The 12,731-nt window shown below is 43.0% G+C and overlaps 1 protein-coding gene across 1 annotated transcript in view; it reads right to left on the minus strand.

Annotated features, from left to right (window-relative positions):
• FGD5 (FYVE, RhoGEF and PH domain containing 5) overlaps positions 1–12,731 on the minus strand; it is a 121,813-nt gene continuing 109,082 nt past the window's right edge. Inside the window, exons 16-21 of the mRNA XM_049641042.1 lie at positions 12,501–12,638; positions 11,895–12,024; positions 10,939–11,069; positions 5,463–5,591; positions 454–608; positions 1–98 (exon numbers count right to left, since the gene is read on the minus strand). Of these exons, the coding sequence (XP_049496999.1) occupies positions 62–98; positions 454–608; positions 5,463–5,591; positions 10,939–11,069; positions 11,895–12,024; positions 12,501–12,638 (720 nt within the window). The 3' untranslated portion in view covers positions 1–61. The remainder of the gene's footprint in view (positions 99–453; positions 609–5,462; positions 5,592–10,938; positions 11,070–11,894; positions 12,025–12,500; positions 12,639–12,731) is intronic.

Below are 12,731 nucleotides of genomic sequence, written 5' to 3' on the forward strand. Positions count from 1 at the left end.
TTCTAGAAGGGTCCACATATCAACCTAAGAGTTTATTCTGAGTCCACATGCTTGATAACTGCTATAACACACTTGCATCTTCCATGGCCTCGATCCACCTGTAAAACAGAGGAGAGGGAACATTTAGGTGTCATGGCTCTGCGACTCTGGTCACAGAACCTTTATGTGACTAGGTGGACTAGGTGACTATTACCGGAGGTCATATTCATATTTGTTGCCTAGCATTTAGCAAAAGGTCTGGAACACAGTGTAAAGGCTTGCTGAATCAATGCATGCCTGTATGAACGAATCATGATAATCTTAAAAAAATCTCATGATCAGGAACAGATAGTTCCATTGCTGTGGCCCAAAGGGATTTGATGGAACAGGATGGCTGGAGCAGAGAGCATCCAAAGCCCTGGGTAGCAACTTGTTTCCTTCCAGAGGGAGAGGCAAGGATAGTTATTTGGGTACCTCTGAGCTGAATTGGTATCCTCTGCTTTGAAGCTATAAAATAGGGTTTTCTTGTGGTAGAGGTGAAAAATAGGTCCTACTTCACTGCTGCCCTCTTCCTTTTCTGGGGCAATGGTGAAACCGAGCAGGGGCATACTCTCCATGGCCACTGTGTCCTGCAGAGGGCAAAAGGGAAAACTGATAGTAAACACCACACAACACACAGTCAACTGCTTAGCATTTACCGTTACCTCTGATTTAAGATGCACGATGCGCTCTTCTGTGTAGGGCATGCTTTGGCAACTCTAGACCAGCCACACACATACTCTTTACCCCTGATCCTGCGAGGACCAATCACGAGGAGGGAAAGAAACTTAACATTCTGTGACAGCCTATTAGGGCCCAGGCATTTTCATCTTTACATTATCATGCCGAATCTTTCACAAGAAGGTGTCACTCCTGTTCCAAGAGGAAACTGAGGCTCAGAGAAGGTAAATAACTCCCCAAGATTAATTACACAGTTTAGTAAGGGGCTGAGCCAGAACTTGGACTCATGACCACCTTCTAACACTGCGTTCTTCAGGCTGACTCGAATAGTCAGTGACTCTGTTTTCCATTAGTACTTTCGATAACATACCCTGTGCTCATTCCCCCATGCCCTCATTCACAATGCCTCAATATGGAGCACTCAGGGTGTCTGTGCTATCAGCTTGCTAACAATTTCATGACATGTACACAGAGAACATAAATGGATCTTATAATCACAGTGCTCAGAGGAAAAAGATTTATATATATATAGATATGTTCATACATACATATTTATATAAAAATACGTTCTCATAAAATACTTTATTAAACCATACAAAAACAGATATAATTAGCTAAGCAATTAGTTAAAATATAATTAGCTAAGAAGGCTGTGGGAAGAGAAGGAGGGGGAGCTGAGGTTGTATATAAAAGGGAATCAATTTTCAAAGACTGCTGGACCAGAAAAAGAATCTGACAAAATTCAATATCGATTCATGATTAAAAAAAAAAAACCTCCGCAAACTAGGATTAGAAGGGGACTTCCTTAATCTGAGGGCATCCGTAAAATAACTACAGCTAACATCTTACTTAAGAGTGAAATACTGAATGCTTTTCCTCTAAGATTGGGAATAAAGCAAGAGGGTACTCGCTCCCACCAATTAAATTCAAAATTATACTGGAGTTCCTAGCCACTGCAGTACAGCAAGAAGAAGAAAGACATAAAGATAAGAAAAAGAAGTTAAATGATCTATGCTTGCAAAGGGCCTGTTTGATTATAAAACAACTACTAGAACCAATAATTTAGCAAGGTCACAGCATAATCATTTTTTTTTATATCTGTGTACTAGCAGTAAGTAACTAGCAAATAAATGCCATTCAATATAGCATCCAAAAAGAAAAACAACAAAGTAGTATCTAAAAAATAAAATAGGAATAAAGTTAACACAAATGCAAGAACAGAAGTATAAGATCTCTATACTAAAACTCCAAAACATAAAAGGAAAAATTAAAGAACTACATACGTGAAGATTTATACCATGTTCATAGATTTGAAGATTTAATATCGTTAAGATGCCAATTCTCCCCAAGTTGCTTCAACAATCCCCGTCATAATGTGAGGCTTTTTGGTAGAATTGACAAGTTTACATGGAAACACAAAATACCTAGAATACTCCAAACAATCTTTAAAAAGAAAAATGTTGGAGGCTTATGCAACCTGACTTCAAGACTTACTATAAAGTTCTAGTGATTAAGGTAGTAAGGCAGTGGCATAAGAATTGGTAAATATTATCAGTGAAACAGAATAGAAAACCCAGAGATAGGTCCAAATGTATTTAGCCATTTGATATTTAACAAAGGGACCAAATAATCCTATAAGGAAAGGAAAATCTTTTTTAATGAGTTGTGCTCAAATAACTGGATACCCATTTGGGAAAAAAATGAACCTCAACTCCTATCTCACACCACACTCAGTAATTAATTTCAGATAGACCTCAGTGTAAAAACTGAAACATTAAAGTTGTCAGAAACAAATATGGGGAACAACTTGTGACCTGCAGACAAAAGTTTCTTATGATATGAAAAGCAATGGCCATAAAGGAAAATACTGATAAATCTGGTTAAGTTAAAAACTTCTGTTCATCAAAACAACAGAACAAATTCATTCATTAAGAAAATGCACAGGCAAGCCAAAAACGGAGAGAATGTTCACAAAACATTTATCTGACAAAAGACTGGTATCCAAGATATGTAAAGAACTCCTATAACTCAGTAAGAAGACAACCTACTTAAAAAATTGTCTAAGAGATCTGAACAGACGCTTCTCAAAGGGAAATCCATAAATAGCCAATAAGCACATTAACAATATCATTAGTCATTATGGAAATTTAAACTAAAACCACACTGAGATACTAGTAAATTAAAGACTGACAATACCAAGTGTTGACAAAGATGTGGAACAACCATAGATCTCACATGTAAATGTGAGGGGGATGTAAAATGGTAGATAATTTTGCAAAAGGTCTGTAATTTCTGATAAACCAAACATATACCTTCCTATGATCCAGAAATTCCAATTGTAGGTGTCTACCCAAGTGAAATGAAAGAACCTATTTTCACGTAAAAACCTGTATATAAAAGTTTAAAGTGGCTTTATTCATTACAACCCAAAACTGGAAACAACCCAAACGTCCTTCAACTGATGAGTGGGAAAACAAATGGTGATGTGTTCACAACATGGAATACTACTCAGTATAAAATGTAATGACCTACTGCTGTATTCAAAAGCACAGGTGAATCTCAAACACATCATGCTGAATGGAAGAAATCACATTTGTATGAGATTCCATTTATATGAAGATCTGAAAGAGAAAAACTAATCTCTGGTGGAAGGGAATGAGGTGGGGATACACAGGTACATGACAGGGGTTCATGGTAGTATAGACAGCGAAAACTGGCTATCCGTTTTATCAAACCTTTTTTCTTTGATGGAATTTGAGAGCTTAGTGCTATCAGTGATATGACCTTACTAAGAAATTGTACAAGTTCCTCTCTATAGAAAAAACTACTTTGGAAGCATACTTAAAATCCATCTATCAACTTAGCAGGGGGAGGGGGGGCGCCTGGGTGGCTCAGTTGGTTAAGCATCTGACTCTTGATTTCAGCTCATGTCATGATCTCGAGGTTCGTGAGATCAAGCCCTGCATCAGGCTCTGTGCTGTCAGTGCAGAGCCTGCTTGGGGTTCTCTCTCTCCCTCTCTTGCTGCCCCTCTCCCACTCCCCCCACTCTCAAAATTAATAAACATGAAAAAACTTTAAAAAAAACAAACTTAGGGTGTCACTTCCATGACAACTGTTGCTCATGACCTAGAGACTCTGGCTTTTCCATTCTCACACAGGACTCACCTCTATTTGGTGGTTATTTAATCATCACTGGCCTTTGTTCACCTGTCTAAGCCTGCATTTCTTCCCAAAGAGTGTTCCACGGGATGGAATGGTTCCACAAGACGCTCCATGAGGAAGGGCCCATGGTCAGGCCAGCTTGGGAAATCTCCTTATTTCAGAGACCCACAGCTCTCCTTGGTACATTAGAGATTCTGAGAAGTACTCCTGTGAGGCAGTCCCACGAACTGCCTACTCAAGGTTCCCTCAGAACCCAGTTTTTAGAGCACTCCTGTGAGCGTCCTGCGCAATACCTACTTTGGAAGATGCTCTGGGCTGCAGGTGGACATTGTATCACATTTCAGTTTGTTCTGGAAAGATCGAGATTCTCCCTAGCTCAAAAATCCTTTGCTCCTCTATGGCCATGTCAGTGAGGGCTTGGCTCACACAGCACCTGAGTCACTCAGGCTACAGTGGGTACCCCCTCCGAGCCTGTCTGTGTCCCTCCTAGCCTCTGGGATTCCCTGAGGAAGGAGCAGGCTGCAACCATCACAGTTGCAGGTCTTTTGTGAGAAAAACTTTATGCCCTGAAAAAGGAAGTGCCCTCTGCCCACTGGCCAGCATCGGGGAGGAGGGGGGGCGGGGTCAGGGTAGAAAGGCCAGCCTTGTGCTGATGTGAACATCCTCCTGGGGTAAAGCACACATCCTCTGCAGTAAAGCACATTCAAGTCCCATTTTCTTTCTTTCTTTTTTTTTTTTTTTAATTATTATTCATTTATTTTTGAGAGAAAGAGAAAGAGAGCAGGGGAGGAGCAGAGAGAAAGGGAGAGAGAGAGAATCCCAAGCAGGCTCTGTGCTGTCAGTGCAGAAATCAAGAGCCGGATGCTTAACAGACTGAGCCACTCAGGTGCCCCTAAGACCAATTTTCAGACTGGGTTTAGCCCATGGAAGCCACCAGATGGTGAGGCCTGGACATGGAAATCTTCCAAACTATCCTACAGAATCAGCCTGGGTCAAGACCAGACAGCTCCCTGCTGTATAACCATAGCCCACACCTGTCTACTCTGGAAGCAAGCTTCACTCCCAAGGCCCTCTCTCCTACATTTTATAAGACATAAAGGTAAGATGATCTATAAAAACAGAAACTTAAGTTTTATTTGGTACAAGTGTTACCATGAAGCAATGTAGCTCCCTGATAAAAGAAATGCACGGAGCAAAAGTGTGGTAGCTTTCTCTAAGCTGTTGAGTTCTGTCCCAAACAACCGGGTGGAGAGCAGAAAGCAGCCTGCTCTTATAGAGTACTTGGCTTGTGCTGGATGCTGGGCCTGTGACATTCAAACCACCTGGGTGCACACACAGGTCTGCACACTGTACTGCCTTATCTCCATGGAGGAATGGTCAATTCTTTAGATCTGGAACCAACACGTGGTTGGGTATCCACAGCAGCACTCAGCACATGGTATTGCTCGATACAGACTTGTATGACATGGGAACAGCATCCCGGCCTCACATGGCCCTGCAGGTGACGGGGTGTTGTGCATGCCCAGATGGACATTCTGAGGCGTGAGCTTAACCTGAGGGCCGTCACAGATGAGAAGAGAGAAAGCAAGAATTGCCACTACCTCACTGGCCATATAGGTGTAGAGCACTTTGCCTTTGATGACGAACCAGAGCTTCTTCCAGTGCCTCTTGCCTTTCTTGCACCGGCTGAGATAGCCACTGATGGCAGAGCCCTCTCCGGAGGCGGCCACCTGACAGAAGGGAAGCAGAGTGGTCAGGACAGCAGGTGGTAGGCATAGTTCAGACAGAGCTAAAGTGACACTGCAAACCAGTTGGCAGAGAGTGTTTATACTGCTTTGAAATCTGAGACTTGGATGAGGTCTCAGGATACATCCAGTACCTCAAAAGCAGCAAAACAGTACCAGGGATTAAGACAGGATTTACTGAATGCACCCAGGAAACATAAGAGTCAAAAACAGCCTTCGGGAGTGCTGTCCCGAGTGGTGTTGCAGATTCTTGGCTCCCTCTCCCCAGTTCCCAAGCCCCCAAAACATGAAACTGCAGATATTTGAGGGAAAGGTTCTTCCCTCTAAAACTGATTCTTATAAGAGTTAATACCTATTCTTGTCAAACTAGTCCAAAAAACAGAAAAGGAAGGAAAATTCCCAAATTCATTTTATGAGGCCGGCATTACCCTGACATCAAAACCAGATAAAGACACCACCAAAAGAGAGAACTACAGGCCAAATATCTCTGGTGAATATAGATGCAAAAATCCTCAACAAAATACTAGCAAACCAAATCCAACAATATATTAAAAAAATCATTCACCACAATCAAGTGGGATTTATTCCTATGTTTTAAGGGTAGTTCAACATTTGCAAATCAATCAACACAATACATCACATTAACAAAATAAAAGAACAAGAACCATATGATTAGTTCAATAGATGTAGAAAAAGCATTTGACAAAGTACATCTTTTCATGATAAAAACCCTCAACACAGTAGGTTTAGAGGAAACATGCCTTGACAAAGGCCACATGAAAAACACACATCTAGTGTCATCCTAAATAGGGTAAACTGAGAGCTTTTCCTTTGTGGTCAGGAACAAGACAGGGATGTCCACTCTCACTACTTCTATGCAACATAGTACTAGAAGTCCTAGCCATAGCAATCAGACAACAAAAAAGAAATAAAAGGGATCCCAACTGGGGTGCCTGGCTGGTTCAGTCAGTGGACCATGTGACTCAATCTCAGGGTCATGAGTTCAAGATCCATGTTGGGTGTAGAGATTACTTACAAAAAAAAAGGTATCCAAATTGGCAAGGAAGAAATAAAACTTACACTATTTGCAGATGACATGATACTATACATAGAAAACCCAAAAGACTCCACCAAATACCTGCTAGAAATGATAAAATAAATTCAGTAAAATTGCAGGACACAAAATCATTGTATAGAAATCTGTTGCATGAGAAATTAAAGAATCTCATTTACAATTTACTATTGCATCAAAAATAATAAGATACCTAGGAATAAACCTAACAAAAGAGATTAAAGACCTGTACTCTGAAAACTATAGAATAATGATAAAAAATTGAAGAAGACACAAAGAAATGGAAAGACATTCCATGCTCATGGATTGGAAGAATAAATATTGCTAAAATGTCTATACTACCCAAAGCAATCTACACATTTCATGCAATCCCTATCAAAATATCACAGACTTAGAACAAACAATCCTAAAATTTGTATGGAATCACAAAAGTCCCCAAATAGCAAAAGCAATCTTGAAATGGAAAAGCAAAGCTGGAGGCATTGCAATTCCAGACTTTGAGTTATATTACAAAGCTGTAGTCATCAAAAAAGTATGGTACCGGCACAAAAACAGACAACATAGATCAATGTAACAGAATAGAAACCCCAGAAATGAGCCCACAATTATATGGTCAATTAATCTTTGATAAAGCAGGAAAGAATATCCAATAGGACAAAGACTGTTTCTGTCAGCAAATAGTGTTGGGAAAGCTGGATGGCAACATGCAAAAGACTGAAACTGGATCACTTTCTTACACCACACACAAAAATAAATTCAAAATGGATAAAAGACCTAAATGTGAGACAGGAAACCACCAAAATCCTAGAGGAGAACATAGGCAGTAATTTCTTTGACATTGGCCATAGCAACTTCTTTCTAGGTATGTCTCCTGAGGCAAGGGAAACAACAGCAAAAATAAACTATTGGAGTTATTTCAAAATAAGAAGCTTCTGCACAGCAAAGGAAACAATCAATAAAACTAAAATACAACCTACTGAATGGAAGAAGATATTGCAAATGACATCCAATAAAGGGTTAGTATTCAAAATATATAAAGAATGTATACAAATCAACACCCAGAAAACAAATAACCCAATTAAAAAATGGGCAGAAAACTTGAACAGACATTTCTCCAAAGAAGACATACATGTGGCCAACAAACATGTGAAAAGAGGTTCATCATCACTTACCATCAGGGAAATTCAAAACAAAACCACAATGAGATAACATCATACACCTGTCAGAATGGCTAAACTCAACAACACAAGAAACAACAGGTGTTGGCAAGGATGTGAAGAAAGGGGGACCCTTGTGTACTGTTGGTGGGAATGAAAACTGGTACAGCCACTCTGGAAAACAGAATGGAGGTTCCTCAAAAAGTTAAAAACAGGACTATCCTACCATCTATCAATCACACTAGATGAATGGATAAAGAAGTGGTATACACATACAATGGAATATTAGCCATGAAAAAGAACGAAATCTTGCCATTTGCAACAACACAGATGGAGCTAGAGAGTATCATCCTAAGTGAAATAAGTCAGAAAAGACAAATACCGTACGATTTCATTCATATGTGGAATTTAAGAAACAAAACAAATGAGCAAAGGGGGAAACAAGAGACAAACCAAGAAACAGACTCTTAACTACATAGAACAAACTGATGGTTACCGGAGGGGAGGTGGGTAGAGGAATAGGGGAGATAGGTGATGGAGATTAGGAGGGCACTGGTCATGAGGAGCCCCAGGTGTTGTATGTAAGTAATGAATCACTATATTGTATACCTGAAACTAATATTACACTGTAAACTGGAATTTAAAGAAAAACTTTAAAAAACTCCACACATACATGTTCAAAACATTGATTCTTATACTTTTAAGCTTATCTCTTATACTAAAAGGATAAGAGGATGGATCTTAAAGATGGATCCTCTTTTTTTTTTTAATAACTTTTTTTAACGTTTATTTATTTTTGAGACAGAGAGAGACAATGCATGAATGGGGGAGGGGCAGAGAGAGAGGGAGACACAGAATCAGAAGCAGGCTTCAGGCTCCGAGCCATCAGCCCAGAGCCCGACGCGGGGCTCGAACTCACGGACCGCGAGATCGTGACCTGAGTTGAAGTCGGACGCTTAACCGACTGAGCCACCCAGGCGCCCCTGGATCCTCTTTCTAATGTTTACTTACAAGGTCTGCCTAATGGGGAATGTTAACTCCTGTTGTTGTTAGAGGCAGTACTTGTCTGTTGCACAGTCTTTATGTGGAGGTTCAGAACACAGGTGTAGAGTAATACCAGTCTGGGGCTCCAGTCCAGGTTCTCCCAGTTATTTGATGGGCAATGTGGGCAATTACTTCTTTGAAGTCTCAGTTTCCCTGTTATTAAAACTGGGATTAAATGACACAAGACAGGTGCCCGACAGGTATAGTGCCTGGCCTACAGGAACTGCTCATAAATACTAATCTTACTATTGGAGAAAGAAGGCCAGGTTTGGAAATAATTTAATCTGACTTTCCCATTTTACAGATGGGCCTGGAGGCATGGAGGTATCTACCAAAGGTCAAATCCCTACTCAGCTGAAGAGAAGATAAGAACTTGGATCTCTTGGCAAGTACTCTGAAGGTCGATGAACTTTACTGAAGGGAAAGGAGGCCACCACCAGCCTGGGCTGTTTTGAGAAGTATCAGGAAAGGAGCCTGTCTCCGCCACAGGTTCCAGGACTCCTAGAACCAGACACGAGCTTTCTCTCCCGGCACTTGCCCTGCTGGGGCAGCTCATAGAGTGAGGAAAGGCAGAGTGGACAGAACACATTGGAAGAAGCCGATTCTGCAACCTCCCTTTCTGGCAGATGCTCAGGAGGCAGCATTTCTGCAGACTTTCTCATGGGGAGTAGGGCTTGCTGCGGAGATGGTGCTCCTGGGGGAAGGGGACAGGGCAGTTGGGGGTAGGGTGGGGCACATTTCTCCTGGGGCTGCTGCAAATCCCACTAAGTGTAATCTTTGCTGGATAATAAAAAGGTTGTCACTTCAAGCAAAAATTACCAAAGGCACCAGCATCAGAGCTGCTCGACTCTGGAAGGCTAAGAGCAGTGGTTCTCAAACGCTGTGCCCGTGGAATACTCGGGTTCTGTGAGCCACCACAGCAGGAGTGAGAGGTGATCTTTTCTAATTACTGGAAAGGGATGATTTACAACCACACGATGTAAAACGTGTGAGATCTGTATGTGTCAGCAAGTGTGGAATGATAGTTAAGAGAAATGAAGTGTGAAAATGTACAGAAGATTTAGTACAACTTGTTGTATTTCGGGTAAAAAAAAAAGAGGATCTATGAATGTGCATCTTTATTATGTATATGCATTAAAATTTCTGGAAGGATCCATAAGAAACTTCATGGTTACTTCTGGGGGTGGTGGGACTGGAGGAGTTCAGGGAGGGAGAGAAAAACGTACATTTTATCAGGTATTCCTTTGTGTTCTGAAAAAAAATTTTTTTACCACGTATGTGTTATTCCCAAGATTTTTAATATGCAAAGGTATTAAGTTAATGAATAGAACAGTACCTCTTTAAATATTTCATACCCTAACACTTCTTAAAACCCTTGCCACCAGCTACTCAATAATGAATATTAATGCAAAAACTTGGAAACAGCTGATCATGCTCTTTTGACAGCTTGTATATTCACGGGCACACATTTGTTTGTGGTTGTGATCAGAATATAAACATAGAATCTGGCCCTCCTTACAGAACAGACTTGAGTTTAACCAATGCTGAGGTTTCCTGCACAGAGTCCTACACCCTCCAGGAGGCTCAGCACCTGAGGCCATTTGGGACCCACAGGCTGAGTGGATGGCACAGTTCCAAGGGCCTGCCGGGGAGGGCGAAGTCAGGACTGTAGCTGTTTTAGTCAGAAGAGCCCCAGTGATCTGTGCACCACTGCTGGGGACCTGACCTGGTCCAGGCTATGAGACAGGAAAGAAAGTAAGGAGAAAAAAAGAAACACTTGGAGGGGAGAAGGGGAGAGAGGAATGGGAAAGGCTTCTAGCACCATCCACAACCATTTGGGGTCCTGCCTTCTGCCACCAATCAGACATGTTCTCAGTCACGCCCAGAAGACAGGCCCTGTTAGTGGTGAGTTACTCCTTGTAGCTAGAATGTCTCATGTTAGGAATTCTCTTTGTCCTGTAAAGTTCAGTCAGCCTGGGGCAGGTTCTGACCCTGTCCGAGGAAGGCCATGAACCTTCTAAATCCCTTGCCTCCCACACAGGCAGTCTACCTGCCTTACCTCAGTCAGGGCTGAAGGAACTTTCTTCTGCTTCTTGAAGGTTGAGGGGTTGATGCTGTGGAAGACGGACGAGAAGGCACTGCTCGAGAAGCGTGGGGAGGACAGGGGAAAGCTCATGCTCACGGGCCGCTCTGTAACCAAGACAAGCCATAGAGGAATGGAGGTGAGTGTCCATGCAGACAAGCATGCATCTTGCTTTGGAATGCCAATTCCTGTAAAATTAGAGCTCCTGGTCCCTTCTGCAATGGAAATCAGCTTCATGATGGGGGTTAGGTGTGACCAGAAGAACAGGCACACTCTATCTACTGACACAAAGGCCATGGGAGCCAAGAAGGAAGGCTTTTTCTGGGTGCTGGCTATCCCTTCTTCACCTGGGCTGTCCTCTGTGATGGCCTCGGGGGGCTCCAGAGAGGAGAAATCTTTGGTTTTAGGTCCAGGATACACTTGCTGTCCCTCTGGCCTGACCCTGCTTGGACAAAGCCTGGACCCTGAGCACAGTCTCTCAAGGGCTAGCACAGCTTCCCCAGGTTCCTTTCTCAATCAAAGAGCCCTCAGCCCTTCCCTGATCCACAACTCCTCTGCTATCCGTCTTACAATCCTTATCCTGAAAAAGTCCCATAGGACACAGGCCTACAGAACATTTTCAAAAAGAGGGCCGCTATGGCAAAGTAACCATGAGTCACCACGCCTACTGTCCCCTTCACAGAGATGCACTGACCCAGCGTTTCCCAAGCTTAGCTGCCTGCAGAACGCTTCCTCTGGCAGTGCCTATTGATTTATTGTGGAACCACTATTTTTGAAAATGGTCCCCCACGTATGATTTAAACCCCTCTTTCTTCCTTCAGGACTGCTTTTGTTCGGAGCCTCCCCAGAAAAGTGGTTTCAGGTACCAACCACGGGCCAGCGAGAAGCCACGTGGGCCACCTGGAAGAACGGAGATGGTGTCCCCAGGTTACCTCTCATCATGCCTGGGACATCCCCGCCCCTCTTCTTCAGCTCCCCATAGCAGCCATCACAGACCTTGGCCATCCGGTCCTTGAGGTACTTCAGGGGGTACTTGTTTCTCGAACAATTCCGGCACACGATCTGCAGGCCCAGTTGGGGACACACATTGGAATGGTTCTCACCCTCTGCATGTGCAGAGGGCCAGCATCCCCTCCCCTCTGCCAACCCCCCCCACCCCACCTCTCCAGGGACCCCGTGTTCTGAGCACAGAACTGTGTCGGATCCCCCTGGTTTTCCATTGTGAAGGTACAGAGTTTCTGTGCAAGTGTTTTTATCAGTTTTTCTGATGAGTCCTTAACCAGGACGTGATACGTTTTCTCCTGGGACAATAACCACGTGTGCTATGGTTGTCTTTTGGGAGTACGGTGGTATAGTGAAATGGGATTTGGAGCCCTGGTTTGAGACTATCAGTAAAATGGGTATTAACAATCTCTACCTCGCAGGGTTGGTGTAAAAACACCCTTCCCTGGGCCTGACACTCAAGTAGCTGCTGGATATCCCTCACAGCCAACCCCACACAACTCTATGTACACACTCACCCAGATGAGGTGACTCACCTTGCCACAGGCGTGGCAGTGATGACGCCTCAGGGTGAGGGAGAAGTCACAGCCACAGTTCATGCACATCATAACATGTGTGACAGGAACCAGGGTGGGGGGCCTCTCCCCCAAGCTGACCCCCAGCCTCTCCCGTATCTGGAACAAAGGAGTCGGGTGAGCATTGTGGTCAGGAGATAGCTAGATGGGTGCCCTCTTTCCTGTACAGGATGTGTACGTGTAGGGTAGATC

The sequence above is a fragment of the Panthera uncia genome, chromosome A2, assembly GCF_023721935.1.
Source record: "Panthera uncia isolate 11264 chromosome A2, Puncia_PCG_1.0, whole genome shotgun sequence".
Lineage (NCBI taxonomy): Eukaryota > Metazoa > Chordata > Mammalia > Carnivora > Felidae > Panthera > Panthera uncia.